Below are 17874 nucleotides of genomic sequence, written 5' to 3' on the forward strand. Positions count from 1 at the left end.
ATCGACTTCACAAGACAAGCATACACCTGACTTGTCGGAGCACTTCTGTTTACCACTATCACCACGGAAAGAAGGACAGAGTGGACGGAAAACAAATCTGAAGCATCGGACCCGTTGCGCCGGAGAGGGGAGAGAATGTGGCGGCCTATTAAGAGAAAATAATAGACCCGAGGGTGAGACACATGGACCGTGGAGGAGTGTGTGGATCGGATCGGCCACAGACTTACTCCTCGTCGCTCTCTTCATCGCTCTCGGCTTCATCGAGCCACTGCAAGAACTTCTCAGCAGCTTGACGGACCTTGCGGCTGGTGCTGATATCGACGTATTTCTTGCTGGCCTTCTGACCCCAAGCTTTGGCGACCTCTTCGCTCAGGAGGTCATTTTGATAGTAGCCTAGCAGGATAGCCGGCACCTGAGGGATCAAAGCTGGGTGGTCATTGCCGACGAAACGCTCAGTGCCGCCGAGGAAAGCCTTCATGTGCTTCTCGGAGTCGCCAATCATGGTCTTGAGCATGCTGGCGCGCTGGGGGATCTGTTTGACAATGTTCTCGTCGAAGATCGTCTGGGCGAGAACCGTGAGAGTCTTGTGCTTGTTTTCGATACCCAATTCTTTGGCCTTCTTGTAGATCTCGAGATCATCCAGCTTGCTGACCGAGCCCATGGCTTTCGCTTCGTCAATGACCCAGGATCCGAGTTGATCGTACGCGTTGACACCATTCTCCTCGCCTTCTTCCTCTTCGTCAAATGCAAGGGAACGCTTCAACTCGGTCGGAAGTTCTTTGGCACGAGCAGCCACGGCTTCAGCGGAGGTGTCGACGGCCCACTCCTCATCCTTGGGCTCCCCGTTGGTGTGGGCCTCGATGCCCTTCGCGTCAGCATTGATCTGTTTCGTGAACTCGTCGTCGCTGCCGGCTGCGAGCTCCACGTCTCCTTCATCGACGTCGCCCTTGTCGGAGTTGGAGTCGTTGGGACTACCACCGTTCATGGAGCCGTTCTCCTGTGCCTCGACCTTGGCTCGGTCGCGACGAGACATCTTTTCCTTCTTTCCGCCTTTCTTTCCACCTTTTGGTTCGTTTTTGAGAATAAATCCACTCAATTTGTGGCGTATGTCAACCTGGGTGCGTTGACCACAGGCTTTGCAGTCCAACAGGATACGTCCGTCCTTGATGTTGATCTCGGTCTCAGGGTTCTTGCATGACTTGCAGAGGACGAACCTGGATATGAAGCCATCCAACGAGTCTTGTAACTTGCCGGCCTCGTGAGCCCCGTTGATGATCCAACGATCATCCTTTGGATTGGTGTTGGTCTGGGCACCAAGCTCGAAACCAAAGTACTTGATGATGTAGGCAGGAGGACGGGCCAGGGAGGCCGAGACGCTAGGAAGGTTGGCAACCACGGTCCTGACAGAAGGCTAGTCAGTATTTGTCATGGGAAAGGGGACGAAGAGAAATAGCTTCTCGTACTCACTTTATGCCATTGCCTTTTCCTTCAATCTTGGACTGCAGGCGCTCCATCTTGTAGCGGTAGAAGGGATCGGTAACATCCCGACGAATATTGATGGTAGCCATTGTGAGGGATTATTGGTGTTCTTTTTCCTGGGGGATTTTCTCTGGAGGAAAATTGGTGGAATGAGACGGACCAAGGAGTCGATATCTCAGGAAGACACGACGAGCAGGCGGTAGTTGAGGCGGGTGTGGATGTTTGCGAATCTTTCAAATTGACCAGACATACGTGGACTTCACCACTGAATAATAAAATATAACATGAAGAAAACGGTCACCGGCAGCGTATCAACCATAGGAGGATCTTGCGACGCGACAAAGGTGTCTTTTAGCCGGAAATATGTCCAGCTTTTGCTTGGTTTTGGTTTTGGAGGTGTGAAAGACTGTCCGATACATGAACAATCGATGCCTGCGCTGTGACTGCTGAGGCGTTTGCTTCTGCGGGTGACTGGGCTGATGAACAGCAGATCGAGCGATCAACCGGTCTTGACGGTGATTGAGATGCAGCAATTCTGGAGGAGCCTGATGATGGGGAATATCTGGGGCGAGAGCGAGAGATTCTCGACCGCTGGACAGGGTGGAAGTAATGATGGTGAGAAAGAAAAGAGAAGAGGGTCGAGGAAGGAGGCGAAGAGAAATATCTTCTTATTGCGGGACTAGGCGCTACTGCTGGCTAGGGACTAGGCGGGAGGATCTTCGGCTGCGCTAGAATGTTGGTTAACCAGAGTCACCGAGAAGCACCTGGGTGAGCACCAGTGTGAGGGGGCCTTACCAGTAACTTTTGTCACCTTGGGTCCGATGGTTCGGCAAGGCAAACAGAACTGGAGGCTGAGTTGGTTGGTTAGATGAGAAGGTGAGTGGGTTATGTGGATGATGTGAATGGCCAGAACCGAATGGAGACGAGAGAGGAGATGTGCAGTGGAATTTGAAGGGCGCGAGAAAAGCCGACCTGCATAAATAACAACGGAATACAGACAATAATTGATCCATTGTGGCTTGCCGGGACTGGATGTAGGCACCCGGGGGTGCCTGGAGACCACGGGATTCGTCCCTAAACACCCTTTACCCAATAGGTATGAACCCCTACCGTACCCTATAAATATGGTGGTTCCTTAACTAAATCCAGCCGAGGCAGGCACCCAGTGGGTGACAGGTCTACCCACAAATTCGCCAGGCTCGCCCAGTGTCACTGTCGCGCAAGGCTGAGCATAGCGATATTTCCCCGGAGGCTTCCACCATTTAGACCGGAATTTTCTTCCCACGCCTGTTTCACGACGATTCAGACTCACATCTCATTTCAACAGCTCCACGCCGAACACGACTCCCAACGCTTACCTACAGATGATTTGAGTCCACAATATCCCCTCCGTCTTTCATCAGAGTGAGAGGGTAGAGGCTGTTAACAAGCGGCGCAAGATGTCGCGAAAAACAAACCCCAAAGACCGTCCCGTCAACTGGTCTCTGTACCTCGTCACAGATTCCACGCCAGCCATCTTGGGAGACAAGGACATCCTGCACATCGTGGAGGAAGCGATCCATGGCGGCGTGGGCGTGGTGCAGTATCGAGAGAAACACGCCGATACCGGAGCCATGGTCGACGTCGCCGCCAAACTCCACACCATCACGCAGAAATACAATGTCCCGCTCTTGATCAACGACCGGGTCGACGTGTGTATGGCCGTCGGCGCCGAGGGAGTCCACATCGGCCAGGACGACATGGAGGTTGCCCGTGCCCGGCAACTCCTGGGCCCCGACGCCATCATAGGGGTCACAGCCTCGTCGCCCGAAGAGGCCGACAAGGCCATCCAAGACGGCGCCGACTACTTGGGCATCGGCACCACGTTCGCCACGCCCACAAAGACAGACACAAAGCATATCATCGGGACTCGGGGCTTGCAGCAGATCCTTGCCACCTGCGACACTGGCTCCAAGAAGTCGATCCCTTGTGTTGCCATTGGCAGCATTAACGCCTCCAACGTCCAGCGAGTTCTCCATCAGTCCGCGTCTGGTTCGAACCGGCTGAACGGGGTCGCCGTGGTCAGTGCCATTATGGCGTCTACAGACCCGCGAACGTCTGCAAGCATCCTTCTCGGCTCGATCACATCGGCGCCCGCGAAATTCTACACTGCTGTACCCCCACACAGACTGCCCGTGACCACTGACCTGAAAACCCTCATCGCCCAAGTTCCTGACATCATCAAAGCACACACTACCTCAGGCGTCATCTGCCACAATATGACCAATACTGTCGTGCAGAACTTCGTGGCCAATGTCTGTCTCGGCACGGGCTCGTCTCCGATCATGTCTGAGAACGCAGCCGAGGCCGCGGACCTGGCGAAACTGGGCGGCGCCCTCGTCATCAACATGGGCACTATCACGCCGGACAAGATGGAGGCATACATCGCCGGCATGAGAGCGTACAACGCGGCGGGGCAACCGGTCTTGTTTGATCCCGTGGGTGGCGGGGCCACGGCCGTCCGCCGCGCCGCGATCGAGAGGCTCCTCGCAGAGGGCTTCTTCAGCGTCATCAAGGGCAACGAGGGCGAGATCGGCGCCGTCGCAGGCACATCGACGATGCAGCAGCGCGGGGTCGACTCGGGACCCTCGGACTCGAGCGACGCGCAGAAAGCTCAGCTGGTCGAGGAGCTGGCGCGGCGCGAGCACTGCATCGTGCTCATGACGGGCAAAACCGACTACCTGTCCGACGGCACGCGCACGGTCGCGATCCGCAACGGCTCGAACTGGCTGAGCAAGATCACCGGGTCGGGCTGCGCCCTGGGCGCCGTGATCGCGAGCTACCTGGCCGTGCACCGCGACGACAAGTTCCTCGCGGCGCTCGCTGGGATCTTGCACTTCGAACTCGCCGCAGAGGAAGCCGAGGGCTTTTGCGGAGGGCCTGGGACGTTTATCCCGCGTTTTTTGGACCAGCTTTCCCGCATGGGCCGGGATCTGCTCCCTGAAATGGGCACAGTGAAACCCGAGGATTTTGTCTCGAGGGTCAAGGTGGAGATGGTTTCGTGAGGAAAAGAGAGGAAGGGAAGAGGGTCGTGGATGAGGAGAAGATAGATGAATGAATAGAAGAATAAATGATCGTCATGATTCCTCTCGTCTTTATTTTCCCCCCTTTTCTTCTTCTGCGAAGCCCGGGGGACAGGTGAAATCCGTGTTTTGAATTCTATACTTCTAAACAGCTACACCAGCCCTCCGCACAGGGTCTAATATCCTGCTCAATATCCAACCTCAACCACCATCCCCTCCCTTCCCCCCAGCCTGCACCACCATCACTGCCAGAGATCGGCCTTTCCTTGACGCCTCTCATGGCAGACGCGATCATAAAGTCCTGGTCATACGCCACGAGCTCGATCTGCACGTCTTCAACTCGCTTGCCGTGAAGCAGGGTAGTCATGCCCCTTTCAGCTTGGTGTGGAGGTGTCCATTTCGCCGTTTCGACGGGGGAGGGATGATGTCCCGTGCCAGTGCCGTTGGGCGAGGAGGGCGCCGGGAGTTGTGGTTCGAGAAGGGAAGGCGTGCTGGGGGAGTCTGCGAAGGGAGAGAGGTAGTCGCGGGAACGGTTGCGTGAGTGAGCATGGGATGGAGCTGATGTGGTGGCGAGTATGGAGAGCTTCCTTGGTTTGCCTTCTATTGGGGATACAAACGATGGTCTTCTTTGTGCATACATGTCGGCAGCAGGTATCGACGATGTTCGACGGTGCGCGCCAGATGATGAGCCGGGAGGTGGGAGAGTATACTCTGCAGACTCGCGCTTAGCGTGCATGTCTGCGGCTGCGGCTGCTGCATGATCACCACTGGAAATGGACGCGTCCACTGGAGGTACGGAGGGGATGTTCGCCAGGGATTTCCTGTGCGCATAGATATCGGCGGAAGCAGGAAGTGGCATGCCTTGGGACTCTATAATGCTGTGTGTATTACTGCTGTTTTTGGGTTGGTAGTGCGAGGCTGTCGACGGGCGCCCACCAGGCTTGAGTGACGGCGGAGGAGGAGGAGCATGCACGTCGAGGAATTCGAGTTCTCTCAGCCAGCTTGCCAGCAATCCTTCGCCCACCATCTTAATATACGCCTCCTTCAGACCCCAATACGCATAAAATCGGCGCAGCTTCATATTGATGATCCTGGCCTCGTGATTCTGGAAGCGCTTGGAGTTCCCGCTGCTGGGTCCATCTATTGGCGAAGAGGCAGCCGACGACGAGCTCGAATCGCTCTCCCACTCGCCTTCATCGCGCTCTTTGATGGGGATGTGGATCGGCATTTGACGCATGTGTCGTCTCTCGCGGTCGGAGAACATTTCAGCAAAAATTTCAATCCACTCGTCAAATTTGGACTGCGTGGTCAGGTCCTTGGGGGTGCGCTTGTCTTCGTTTGTGCAAGCTATATCCACTCCCAAGCGGATTAAATCGGGGTTGTCGAACGCTGTGCATGTTGGGTGGCTGGCGAGATCTATTTGCGCCAGAGAATCCAAAACCGTTGGAGAAATTGGGCCGGGGTTTGGAATGGTAGATGAAGGAAGCTGGGGAGTGGGCGTGGAACAGCCGAGGATGACGACGAGCCCGGCTTGATGAGACACGTTGAATTCGAGACCTTTTATCCGGCCAGATTCTCCGTCCGTGGGCTCGCTGTCGTCGTATATGTCAGTGGTGGACCAGTTCTCGGGGGGTTCCCAGTACGGACGTCGATGAGGGGCTGGTGTCCGTGAAATCTGAACCTCAGACCAGGGGATCTTTGCACGGCGGTGGATGAATGTGTACTTTAGCAGCGCGCTTGCCAGGGACATGAAGCGGTCAGCGGGGCGAATAAATCGGGTGATGGCCTCCTCATCGGAATGCTGTAAGGTCGAGAGCAGAGGGAGAGAGTGGAGTGATTTGGGATTGTGCGGCTGGGGCACATAGGGTCGGGTATCGATGTACCAACGGTTTACAGTGGTGATGAAGGGTGCAGAACATTGAGGCGCCATGGTGCAAGGCTGCTCCTGATGTCGGTGATGTCAAGCAGGCGTTGGCTCGTAGAGCAGAAGAGTGGCCGACAATGGCGGTGTGGTCAATGCCGAAGTTGCAAAACAGAACATCGGGAAACAGAAGATGCTCAACAAAATACTCCTGGTGACAGGGTCTCCATTCAGTCAATTGCCGGACTGGTAGATCTTGGAGTGGCCTGCTGGAGGTGACAGTAGAGTGTGAGGATAGAGTTGGAGATGTAGTTCTATCAGCCGCTGATTAGTGGATCACTGGTCTATGGGCCTATATTATAGAAAGAAGAATAGATAGATAATCGATAGTATTCAGGAGACAGGTCTCATTTTAGCAATTGGCCGAAAGGGGGGATCAACGGCGCCGGGTTCCACAAGGCTGGTGATGGGTTTCACTGCCTGGAAGGCCTAACAGGTGCCTGCTGGAGATGAGATGAGATGAGCGTCTTATTGGATCGGAGGCATGAAGGATCGATGGAAGGACGATGCCGAGATGATATTCAAAAGTCGACGAGTCGGCGAACGACGAAGAATGGCACATGTCCAATCAAAGGGCGCGGCCACCGTTATGTAAGCCACCACAGCCACCGCCGCCACTGTCGCCGCTGCAGCAGCCACAGGGCGGAATCATTTTGAATTTTTTTCATTCCAATACGAATCAATGACTAGGTTATTAGCCACACGGATAACGGCGAAGAAAGACCATTTGGTTGCTACTACTATCACCCAGACGCCTCTTCCACCCGTTCCCTATCTCATATCTCCCATATTGACGATCCTTTCGATATCTTCTCCTTCCCCTCTCCGCGACTCCCGCTCCTTCGGACATATATGTGGTGTCAATGACAATCACCGTCGGCGTGTTGGCCCTACAAGGCGCTTTCTTGGAGCATCTGATCCTGCTGAAGAAAGCGGCTGACTACTTGCATCACCAAGGCATTGCAGCCTCTTTCGAGTTTACAGAAGTCAGAAACGCCAAAGACTTGGCTCGTTGTGATGCCTTGATCATTCCTGGTGGCGAGAGTACAACCATTTCCCTCGTCGCCGCCCAGTCGGGTCTACTAGAACCGCTCAGGGAATTCGTCAAGTAGGACACCACCTCTTATCTTCCCCAGACCTTGCTATGATGACTGACTTCTGTTCCCCTAGGGTCGACCGTAAACCAACCTGGGGAACTTGCGCCGGCTTGATCCTGCTCGCTGAGGCGGCTAATGCTACTAAGAAAGGCGGCCAGGAGTTGATTGGCGGCCTGGATGTGCGGGTGAACCGAAACCATTTTGGACGACAGGTAGAAAGCTTCCAAGCCGATCTTGACTTGCCCTTCTTGCAAAACAATGGCGCAGTCAACAAAAAGCCCTTTCCTGGCGTCTTCATTCGCGCTCCCGTCGTCGAAAAGATCCTTCCTAATGTGGAAGGGATCCAGACGGACGAACAGCAACTTGCCGAGACGGTCGTTGCTCCGTCGAAGTCTGCCAAAGACGAGCACGCCCGGCAGGCCATGAGCTGTCATGTGGACATCATGGGCAAGTTGCCCGGTCGCTTAAAGAAAGCAGCTGGCATGGGGCCTGATGTCCACGCCGGTGAGGAAGTGGGAGATATCATCGCTGTCAAGCAAGGCAATGTCTTCGGTACCAGCTTCCATCCTGAGTTGACTTCAGACATTCGCATTCATGTTTGGTGGTTAAGGCAAGTTTTGGATGCGGTCGGCACGGCAAATGGAGTTTCATGAGGCCAGCATTTCGGATAGAGAGATTCTGCACATATCGACGAGGTTCATCATCTGCCCCCACCGTATTCTTCCTCCTCCTTCTTTCTCTCTGCGTCAATCGCCCGGCCGTAGCCTCCTCTTCCTGGGTCGAACTCATCTCGGTATTCGTCCCTGACTTGCCCACCCGATTTGCCGCGGCCATACTGTCGGCCCTCTTGGAATCCCGCATCGAGGTCGGTTCTGATGACGCGTTCGTCGAGCTTGGTGCCGCCAATGTACTTCATGCAGTCCAAAGCCTCTTGATGTGTGTAGTATTCCACGAAGCAAAAGCCACACGGCGTCTTCTGGAAACGGTCCAGACCCATGATGAGACGTTTGATTTCACCGCATTTGGAGAATAACTCGTGGATCTGCTCTTCGGTGGTGTAAAACGACCTGCGCTAGAATTAGTCTCATTCCCAGTCGAAAATCTGCAGAGAAGACGAACAAGTTCCCCACGTAGAGTGTGGTGGCATCTTTCAACAGATCGTCTTGTTCTGCTTGTTTGTCGACATCTTCAGGCTGATCGCGACCGTACTTGCGCTTCTTCTTCAAAGCGTGTCAGCTCAGATCTTGCTTCATTTGTTAGAGGCGGCAGACACCAACCCTTGCGGAATAGTATGTACTAGGTTTGTCTAATCTCTCGACCGTAGACATTCTGTCCGTCCTTCTCGGGTTGCAGTGGGAGGTTGAGTGAATGGAGAAGCGAAACCAACTTGCGCCGCGTCTCCTCCTCGCGCAATCGCTGGGGTTCAGCTGCTTTAGGCTACCTTCAAACCTCAACCAATCACATGAAAAATTTGTTGTGGCCGCTTTATCCTCCTGCGACGCGTATGTTATCTCCCCTATTATCCACCTCCGCCTTCGTTGATGACATCTCTACACGGCCTCAGCTTCCTAAGACTCGACCGCCTGAAGACAGACCGAGATTCTCCGCTCCTTGAGAGGACATCTAGACATTGTGCCCGACGACTCGGTGGCGTTTCTCTTTGTCTACCCATCCGGCAATGTCGATGTCCTCCTCCGTACGCCAGCTCACTTAGTGTTCGCTGCTGAACTTTGAGCTTTCAATGGGTCTCCCTTTTTTGGTGCCTCTTTTCCGCCACTTGCTTCAAAATAGGGGCGCTCCCCTTGGGGTGTGATACGAAGCATGTGTCGCCGAGTTACGCCTTCTTTCACCACAAAATCCCGAAGCGCCGAGCTGAGGAGCACAAGTCAGATACTGTTACTCAATCTGTGTGGGGGAGATTCCTACTGTTGCGTATTGCGGTTGTCATACACCAGCACCATTCCGGGAAGCCAATGGACTCGAATATGCCAGTCTTGCCCATGTTCGATGTGGTTATAGAGAAAGTTTAAGATGGTGGCTGTGTGACCAATTTGAGCGAAACGTTGATCAAGTGGCTCTCATTCACTTACCGCTTTCTTCTTCCTTCAGATCTGCGATCCTCCGCGTGTACAACCGGTTCACATAGAGTGAGTTTGCTTTGGTTACCTGCTCCGTTAGTGCTCTCGGACGAATGATTTTGTGTTCAGAGTTAACCTACAGGATGAGTCCGCACGACTGGATGAAGCGTCTCAATCGGCTCCCGGATGTAGCGTTCGCGATGTTCATGCACGGCAGCCTGGGAAAAGCCGGAGTGGGTCGCGTATTTCCCATGCAGAAACTCGCGGAAGGCTGGAGACAATGCATTGTACGCTGCGGTTGTCGACAGATATAATGTATCCCCACCAGACTCTGGAACATCCAAAGGGAGGAAGATGGTCGTTCCCATTCCATTGCTAGCAGCAAGAAAATTGGTCAGTCCTGTCCCATCTTCTGCCCAAGAGAGCTATTTGACCTGAGAATGCTCACACTTCATAGCTCATGTCAGAATGCCACTTGATGCTGCTGACATTGTTTTTGATTTCATTGTCAACCGCCCCAGCCCTGGATGACTCGTCATTAAGATCGCAAAGTTTGAGGCATATCAGCAAGCTCCAGCCTCTTACACGAAATCTCGATAAACGGGGAGCAATTCAGGATAGCCCTTGATCTGCGATCCAATCTGGTGAACATGGAGCTTGCCGAAATAGGCCCCAAACTCCCGCTGCCGATCTGGACCAATGTCTGCAAAGTCTTGATCGAAGAAAATAACCACACCTCGTTCTGCTGCTAAGAGCGCCAGCTCGTCCCTTTGCTTTTCTGTCAGCTCGCTCAGTTGAAGACCACGAACCTCTGTGCCAATGGCCGGGGTGATCTCCTTGAAGGTCGCGCCAGGTGCACTAAGCAATGCCTTCTTCTCCGGATCAGCGCGAAGGCCGACATCGTTGTGCTCAAATTCTTCCAAGGCCGGTTGAAGACCTGGAGTGTAGTGTGGCAAATAAGCAGCATACTTGTACTGCGGAATAGGTAAGTAACAATAATTTATCGGATCAAATTAACAGTCACCTGCTCTCTGTTATAGTCCACCGATGTCTCTGCACGTACATCCTCCAACTCTGAAGCTGGTGGCGAAATGATGGCTTTCGTGGTCACAGTTTCGGTCGTCATGGTTGCAGTTCTACAGCTACTTCGTCCTACAAACAAAAAATCACAAACACAAGTCACTCCCTCAACTTTTGTTATCTACACATTCCTTTGGAGGTCTTGCGATTTATTGGGCGGGGGCAATGACGAGCTCACCCTCCGAGATGACGCCAAAGCACTGTTATTCAGGAGAACTGCCTTATCACAAAAGTCGACCTAACAAGTCTTTTGGACAGCTCTAATTCATCGCGCAATCATTCACGTGGGTTCAATATGTGCGAGAATGGTGCAGACGGGCAATCACGCTACCGAAGAGAACAGCGAGTTCGACATATTAAATTTTATTGCGCAAGATGCTAGAGAGACGACACTGAGCTGATCGACTCGCCCAGGGCTTCCTCGTCTCTGGGCTCGTCCCTCAGGCGTATAAGTACCGCTCCCAGTTTGGTGGATGTCGGCGCTGTTGGACACCGTATATCGGAATGGCGGACACCGAGCTAGCCCAGAGCCTGGAGCAGCAGGAGACAGTACCGGTCCCCAGAAAGACCACACAGTGGTGGCGGCGCGTCCTTGGTCTTGTCTGGGACTCTGTTGAAGGCGATGCAAGAAACAGGAGATATGTTCAAAAGCTTGACAGCTTCCTGTTGTATGCTTCAATTCCGAGCCAAGCCCGTTCACCCATGGCGCTCCTGTCTATCCAGCTAACATTGGTCTTCTTGACTTAGCTCTTATATTTGTCTTGGGTACTTCATCAAGTATCTGGACCAGCAGAATTATAGTCCGTGTTGACTGCAACCCTATCCTTCCAGATGATGTCCTAACACGCCTTCAGGCAATGCCTTCGTTAGCGGGATGAAAGAAGATGTAAGTGGCGTTGAATGCCCTCTCCGTTCCAAGATGAGGGAAACAGCAAAGAGATTGAGATCTCTTGTATCCTCCTCTTGAAGACATTTATGGGCAGAGTGCTCAGGCATAGGCTGAGCTGTGGCTTCGCCGACATCGCTGACTCTGCTATAGCTTCATCTATACGGCAACCAGCGCAATTGGCTCGGGACCTGGTTCAATCTCGGCATTATTATCGGTACTGTACCTTCGCAGATGATTCAACTCAAGTACATCCGCCCGTCGTATTGGATTCCTGCTTGCGAGCTTACATGGTCGGTGCTGGTGATGGCGATGGCAGGGGCAAAAAACGTTGAAACAGTAAGTGCACGTTCCGTGCGGGCTCCTTGTCTGTTGGACCTCTATTGATCCTGGTCCTAGCTATATGCTTTACGATTCTTTGTTGGCCTCTTCGAGGCTTGTTCGTTCCCTGCTTATGCGGCTCTGCTCGGCGGCTGGTACGGACCCAACGAACTTACCAAGAGAGTTGCCATCTTCGAGCAGACTAGCTCCATTGCGAGCATGTTCAGCGGATATCTTCAGGCGGCGCTCTACAAAGGCATGAACGGCAAGGGTGGGCTCGCTGGGTGGAGGTGGCTATTTATCATGGATGGTGTTATCTCTATACCCATTGCTGTTTGGGGTGTCTTTGCGATTCCCGATCTTCCACACACGACAAAGGCATTTTATTGGACTGGAGATGTAAGTCATCGAGGAGACCAGAGTAAACCATGTACTAACATGTTGGAACCTAGGACAAAGCTTATGGGGTGCAACGCATTGAGAAAATCGGTCGGGGGCCTCCCCGGCCCCTGACATGGAGAGTCATAAAACGTGTTTTCCTTAATTGGCGACTCTGGGCATTCATCGCCCCGTACACGTGAGGATTCTTCTTCACGTTGGAGCTTGACCGGGTACTAATTCTCACTAATCAGGTTTGTAGCCGAATCAAGCACTGGTACAAACTATTTCAACCTCTGGCTCAAGTCATCCGGATGGTCAGTCGTCCAAACCAACTTGCTCCCTACAGCAGGCAGTGCCGTCAGTGTGGTTGCGGCCTTTATCTTTGGCATCATTGCCGATCGCACAGGGCAACGGCTGTCCATGACTATTGTGATTCAGCTCTTGATGTTTGTCTCTAACGTGCTTCTGTCTGTCTGGCACATACCTAAGGGAGCTTTGATGTTTGCCAATTATCTCGCATTTGTGGGAGCTGCGGCTCAGCCTATCATAATTGTGAGTTACGGCATTCAGCGCTCATCTACGGGCCACGTTCTGACAGAACGAATAGGCTTGGGGCCATGAACTGAACGGCGCCGACCCAAATTTGCGGCAGCTTTTGGTCGCCACCGGAAATATGTTCACGTATACATTCTCGACGTTTCTTCCGTGTAAGTGGTCGGGTGCTGCATGCGCATATTTGGATAATACATTGACCATGGCCATCAAGTATACGTCTTTCCGACCTATGACGCCCCTCATTACAAGTACGGTTATCAAATCCTTATTCTCTTTGGTGTTCTTGCGATTGCCAGCGCTTTGGTACTGGAGTGGCAAGAGAGACACGAAAGGTGAGTTGTCTAACAACGGTGTGGAAACCAATTGTTGACCAATACTATTCTCAGGCCCAAGAGTCGACATCTTCTGGGCACCGTCGATGAGGTGGCCGAAGAGAGTAGACCCGAAACTGGCGTTGACCTGGGCGGCACGTCCAAGGATATCAAGCTTGGAGCAGAAGGTGTCGTATTAGCAAGCGACAAAGTGTGATTGGGGTGAGAATGGTCTCCGGAACATGGACGATCATTGTGATGAGTCTCCTCCTCTTGACGGTGAAACTTGTGCAACGGTAAGTATGAGACGAAACTGTTCTATGCAGCAATTATTGGTCATCAGAACGCTGCATTAGCTTCCATGACTGCCCAAATGCTTCCGTGCCTGGTTTATACGGTCTTCTACACCGTAAATGGATTCATTCTCGGCTAACATGAAGGCCACCCAAACTATCAAGCACGAATAGGAGTAGCTGGGAGAAACTGCCAAATGCCATCTTTGCCACATGTTCTCTGCTTAACGAGGCATGAAATATTTGACTATTCTCGCCAGGAATGGCGTGTCAAGCTTCCCTTGTCGATCCCATTGCATGCGAAAAGGCCCAGACCCAGACCGGGACTACTCAATCCGAACAATGCATGGAAGGGAGAACACACAATACCCCAAAGCTTGATGTTGGGATACCATGGAACCATTCACATGGCCGTGTCAAGGACAACATTCAGTCCACCCCCAGAAGACTGGGATCCTTGCCACCTACAAGTGGTTATGCAGCAAGCCACGCAGGTCTATTTGACAACGAGCGACGGCATTGGCTCCGATTGACACTAATCGGCGGACCGTTGTCTAGCGTTGCCTTAGTCGCTTCTCTGTTTCGACGAGAGTTGCGTGGTTCGAAGCATTCGGCGAATGTGGCTCGAGGCACGCCATTTACCATCTTGATTGCCAAATTGCGAATGTCTCTCTGTCCTTTTGTTTCCCTCTCACTTTCTCTCTCCCGCTCTACTGACACTTCAACACACTAGGACTCGCCACGGGGCGGCAGCGAATCTAGACTCCATCTCCTTGAGAGAGTCTGTCACGTCATTTACCATCTTGATTGTCAATTCTTCGTGGTTGTTCCCGTTGGTAACGTTGGAATCTCCGTATCATATGTAAACACAGGAAGATCTTTATCGAGGCTCCTTATCGACCAATCGAGACTTCTGGATGTCGTTGTCTGTGGTCGAAATGACACCGACGAAGGTTTTGCCCGAAGCGCTGAGCAGATCGTGCAGATAGATATGCAACTACTGAGAAGCCCAAGACATCTTCTGTCACGTTGCTCGCATCAACCTACTCTCAATCATCATGAGGCGGTTGAAGGCGGGACCGAGGCATGGTTGTGGGCAGGTTTCGGCGTGAGCGTGGCTGTTCGCCTCTCATGCGTTACACACACACATATATATATGTATATCTGGTACCTTTTTGTTTTCCCAGCTCATCAATCCCCGCTCTGCCCACTACCTGCTCCTTTGCTTCCGCCCCTTCTATTTGATCCCAAGATGGCGGGAAAGGCTCCCTCAGTCACGTCGTCCACACGATCCGGTACTTGGAAGGGATGGTTGTGGGATTCGGCTGATGTGTCCAAGGAAGAAAGGAGACTTCTTCTAAAGGTTGGTCCGCTTCCAAGGCTCCGTCTTACCAGAGGGCACTTGTTCTAATTTGAGATCCCTTTATGCAGTTGGATTTCACGCTCCTGACATTCGGCACACTGGGTATGTTGACGAAATGGGCAAGTATCCCCTTTGATTTCCCACCAGCTATGGTCTAATATTCCATGCACAGATTGATACCTCAAATATCACCAATGCATTTGTCTCTGGGATGAAGGAAGACCTCAATCTTTATCAAAATCAATACAACTACATCATTGTTGCATGGACTGTAGGCTACATCATAGGGCAATGGGTATGTCCTTTCTTGGGTGCAAATCCAAGTTCACATCAAACGCTGACATCGGTTCGATACAGCCTTCGAACTTCGTCTTGACGCGAGTCCGTGCTCACAGTAAGCATCTTCACGACGACCTTATGACCACAAAAGCTGAGCGTTGCTGACCCTGAACCCCTAGTCTGGATTCCGTTCCTCGAGCTGGGTTGGACCGTCTTCACCTTTACCCTCGCAGGGGCAAAGAGCTATCATGCAATGCTCGGCCTTCGATTCGTCGTCGGTCTCTTTGAAGCAGGATACTGGCCAGCACTATACTACATTCTTGGGAGCTGGTACAATAAACGTAAGTCGGGTTACTGATACACTAGGACAAAGGTCCTGGACGCTGCTAATCCTTCCACCCATGAGCAGGTGAGCTTGGGAAACGCAATGGCATTCTTCAATCTGCAGTATCGATTGCGCCGATTTTCAGTGGATTCTTGCAAGCCGGGATCTATAACTCCCTCAATGGTCATGCTGGTCTTGCCGGATGGAGATGGCTATTTGGTAGGCCTCAGATCAATCTTGTCCTACAGTCTTCTGATTCTAACGTATCTGCACCATACCACAGTCATCAACGGCGTGATTTCTTTCCCGGTCGCCGTCCTTGCTTACTTCTGCTTGCCCGACACTCCTGGCACTGCAAAGCCAAGCTGGTTGCTGACCGAACGTGTAAGTAACGAATTCGCTAGAGTGGACAAGGCGAGCTGATTGACCGGCCTATTTCGGACATTTATAGGATATTGAACTCGCACGAGAGAGGATGACGAGAGCTGGTCGGGTTCCCGAAGGCAAACCCTATTCCGTCAAGGTTATTCTGGGCTACTTCACCAGCTGGAAAACGGTTCTCTTCACCCTTATTTTCAGTAAGCTTTTTTCATCCAATTAAGAGAACAGATCAGTCGCTAACCTTGTTACCCTCGGCAGCTATGCAACCCTTTGGAAGCCAGCCATTCACCTCGTTCGTCTTTTGGCTGAAGGCGCACAACATCAAGGGCAAACCCCCTGTATACAGTGTTGCACAGATTGTATGTGTGTTCTGCATCTCGTTCACAGGAGAAGGATTGGACTGATTATGGTATCATCCTGTTACAGAACGAATACCCAACCATCGGGAACGCCTTTACCGCGGCGTACTCTCTGGTCGCTGTATGGATCTCTGACGGACCATTCAGAGGCCGCCGCTGGCCGATCATCATCTTTTCCAACCTGATCGCCATCGTCGTCTTTGTCTTGCTCGCCGTGACTCCTGTCTTTGGTCCTTTCTCTCATCGCGCCCCACTCTATATCGTGTCCTCGATTGGAGGCAGCTGTGTCCCGCTTACCATGGCGTAAGTTTTTCATTCCTTGATCTTCCTCCACGATTAATGCCGCGACTAATGGTCTTTCTCCTAAAAGATGGATGGCCGAGTTGATTTCCGACAATGCTGAACAAAGGGCTTTCACTGCGGCCGCTATGAATACTCTGCAATGTAAGCATCTCACTTTCCTTTCCTTCGTCCTTCTCCTCTGATAGATCGCTGACAACTTTTATTTTGTATATAGATACCTTCACGGCATGGATACCACTGGTTTGGTTCCAACAGGTGCATCAACCTTATGGTTCGTCTATGTTCTCTTGATATGTGGTTCATTGACTAACAGGTGCCGATGTTCAGTCACACCCGGTAACAGAGCAGCGGCCGTGGTTGCGGGATTCAACGTGATCATATTCGGAGTCATCGCTGTGCTCGCACATAGGGAGAAGAAACAGAAGAAGAGAAATGGTCAACTCGAACTTACCTCTTCTCCCAGTGACCCCCCTACGCCCTCTATCGAGGATTCAATTGAGAAGAAGCCATCGCTCGGGGTGCAAGCAGTCGAGATCTGAACTGTCAAAAAATGAACGAGGCTGTTGCATCAAACGGCAACGGAGTGGCGTTTTCCCGTGAAAGACAGTCCTTGCGGGCACCAATACTCCGTGAAGGTGGATCCTGAAAGTCCGCCGACGATCGAACCTGGCAAGCATGGTATATACATTGAGGGTTGATTGGTATATGCTATACATAGTGGTGAGTGGCCAGTGGCTTGCTCAGTCTAGATAGTGAGAGGATTCGATCTCTGAAGATCGTTCAAAGCGCCTCAGAAGCTATTCTGAACTGTTTTGTGCTCTGGCAAAAATATTCGGTCGCGGATAGGAACTTCATGCCCAGCCATTGCCAATACCAAAGGTGAAGCCGGAGCCGTGGTTATCAGCTCCATGCATTAGCTGTCACGGGAAAGGACGTCCTAGGCACGGCATCCCATTTATTTTGCATTTATACTCAGTAGAATATAGATACCTCAAGATCTTCACTAGTTGCTTTCTTCTCGACAGCTCAGGGAACGGGGTCGTCCGTAGACCCTTCATGACTGCCTTCATATAGTGGGTGGGCAATGCCAGGCCATACTCTCTGCCTTTAGAAAGAAGCATATTTTTAGGCGATTCCCAGTGTTTTTGGTTTGATACGCACACAAACACAGTCGTTTCTGTCCAACAATGACCTCCTGGCCTTGATTGACGTGAGGATCACGTGCACGCGAGAAAAGGGAGACCTCAAAAGCGGCGCCGCGCAGCAGCTGTTTCGGGAAGACTGTTTCTCCGCAAACGCGCCCAATTTCACTTTCTTAGGACGAATGTGCACAACCATCATTTATGAGACTGCACATTTCTCTCGACACCTTGTGCCGCAAGGTCTAGAGACTCTGTTTC

At 52.2% G+C, this 17874-nt stretch overlaps 8 protein-coding genes across 8 annotated transcripts; 4 read left to right on the plus strand and 4 right to left on the minus strand.

Annotated features, from left to right (window-relative positions):
- Positions 1-223: 223 nt before the first annotated feature.
- Positions 224-1568, minus strand: AYL99_11225 (hypothetical protein; the record flags this gene model as incomplete). Its single annotated transcript, XM_018842731.1, has 2 exons — positions 224-1400; positions 1468-1568. The coding sequence occupies 2 exons, from the start codon at positions 1566-1568 to the stop codon at positions 224-226; spliced, it is 1278 nt and encodes a 425-aa protein (XP_018688144.1).
- Positions 1569-2918: 1350 nt separating this feature from the next.
- On the plus strand, positions 2919-4523 carry AYL99_11226 (hydroxyethylthiazole kinase; the record flags this gene model as incomplete). Its single annotated transcript, XM_018842732.1, has 1 exon — positions 2919-4523. The coding sequence occupies one exon, from the start codon at positions 2919-2921 to the stop codon at positions 4521-4523; it is 1605 nt and encodes a 534-aa protein (XP_018688145.1).
- Positions 4524-4677: 154 nt separating this feature from the next.
- On the minus strand, positions 4678-6471 carry AYL99_11227 (hypothetical protein; the record flags this gene model as incomplete). Its single annotated transcript, XM_018842733.1, has 1 exon — positions 4678-6471. One exon carries the CDS (start codon positions 6469-6471, stop codon positions 4678-4680), a length of 1794 nt encoding a protein of 597 aa, XP_018688146.1.
- Positions 6472-7325: 854 nt separating this feature from the next.
- AYL99_11228 (pyridoxal 5'-phosphate synthase, glutaminase subunit Pdx2) lies at positions 7326-8212 on the plus strand (the record flags this gene model as incomplete). The annotated part of the gene is made up of 2 exons (XM_018842734.1): positions 7326-7570; positions 7633-8212. The coding sequence occupies 2 exons, from the start codon at positions 7326-7328 to the stop codon at positions 8210-8212; spliced, it is 825 nt and encodes a 274-aa protein (XP_018688147.1).
- Positions 8213-8259: 47 nt separating this feature from the next.
- Positions 8260-8887, minus strand: AYL99_11229 (nuclear cap-binding protein subunit 2; the record flags this gene model as incomplete). The annotated part of the gene is made up of 3 exons (XM_018842735.1): positions 8260-8626; positions 8679-8779; positions 8837-8887. The coding sequence occupies 3 exons, from the start codon at positions 8885-8887 to the stop codon at positions 8260-8262; spliced, it is 519 nt and encodes a 172-aa protein (XP_018688148.1).
- Positions 8888-9481: 594 nt separating this feature from the next.
- On the minus strand, positions 9482-10763 carry AYL99_11230 (taurine dioxygenase; the record flags this gene model as incomplete). The annotated part of the gene is made up of 6 exons (XM_018842736.1): positions 9482-9597; positions 9650-9725; positions 9778-10012; positions 10086-10160; positions 10223-10611; positions 10662-10763. The coding sequence occupies 6 exons, from the start codon at positions 10761-10763 to the stop codon at positions 9482-9484; spliced, it is 993 nt and encodes a 330-aa protein (XP_018688149.1).
- Positions 10764-11221: 458 nt separating this feature from the next.
- On the plus strand, positions 11222-13388 carry AYL99_11231 (hypothetical protein; the record flags this gene model as incomplete). Its single annotated transcript, XM_018842737.1, has 10 exons — positions 11222-11385; positions 11465-11517; positions 11572-11603; positions 11757-11942; positions 12003-12323; positions 12377-12501; positions 12557-12857; positions 12913-13012; positions 13072-13192; positions 13247-13388. The coding sequence occupies 10 exons, from the start codon at positions 11222-11224 to the stop codon at positions 13386-13388; spliced, it is 1545 nt and encodes a 514-aa protein (XP_018688150.1).
- Positions 13389-14716: 1328 nt separating this feature from the next.
- AYL99_11232 (hypothetical protein) lies at positions 14717-17013 on the plus strand (the record flags this gene model as incomplete). The annotated part of the gene is made up of 12 exons (XM_018842738.1): positions 14717-14827; positions 15000-15122; positions 15185-15221; positions 15286-15447; positions 15516-15650; positions 15715-15815; positions 15883-16009; positions 16071-16171; positions 16239-16474; positions 16542-16615; positions 16689-16745; positions 16802-17013. 12 exons carry the CDS (start codon positions 14717-14719, stop codon positions 17011-17013), a joined length of 1476 nt encoding a protein of 491 aa, XP_018688151.1.
- Positions 17014-17874: the final 861 nt, after the last annotated feature.

This window comes from Fonsecaea erecta (assembly GCF_001651985.1).
Source record: "Fonsecaea erecta strain CBS 125763 chromosome Unknown Scaff13, whole genome shotgun sequence".
In the NCBI taxonomy this organism is placed as follows: Eukaryota; Fungi; Ascomycota; class Eurotiomycetes; order Chaetothyriales; family Herpotrichiellaceae; genus Fonsecaea; species Fonsecaea erecta.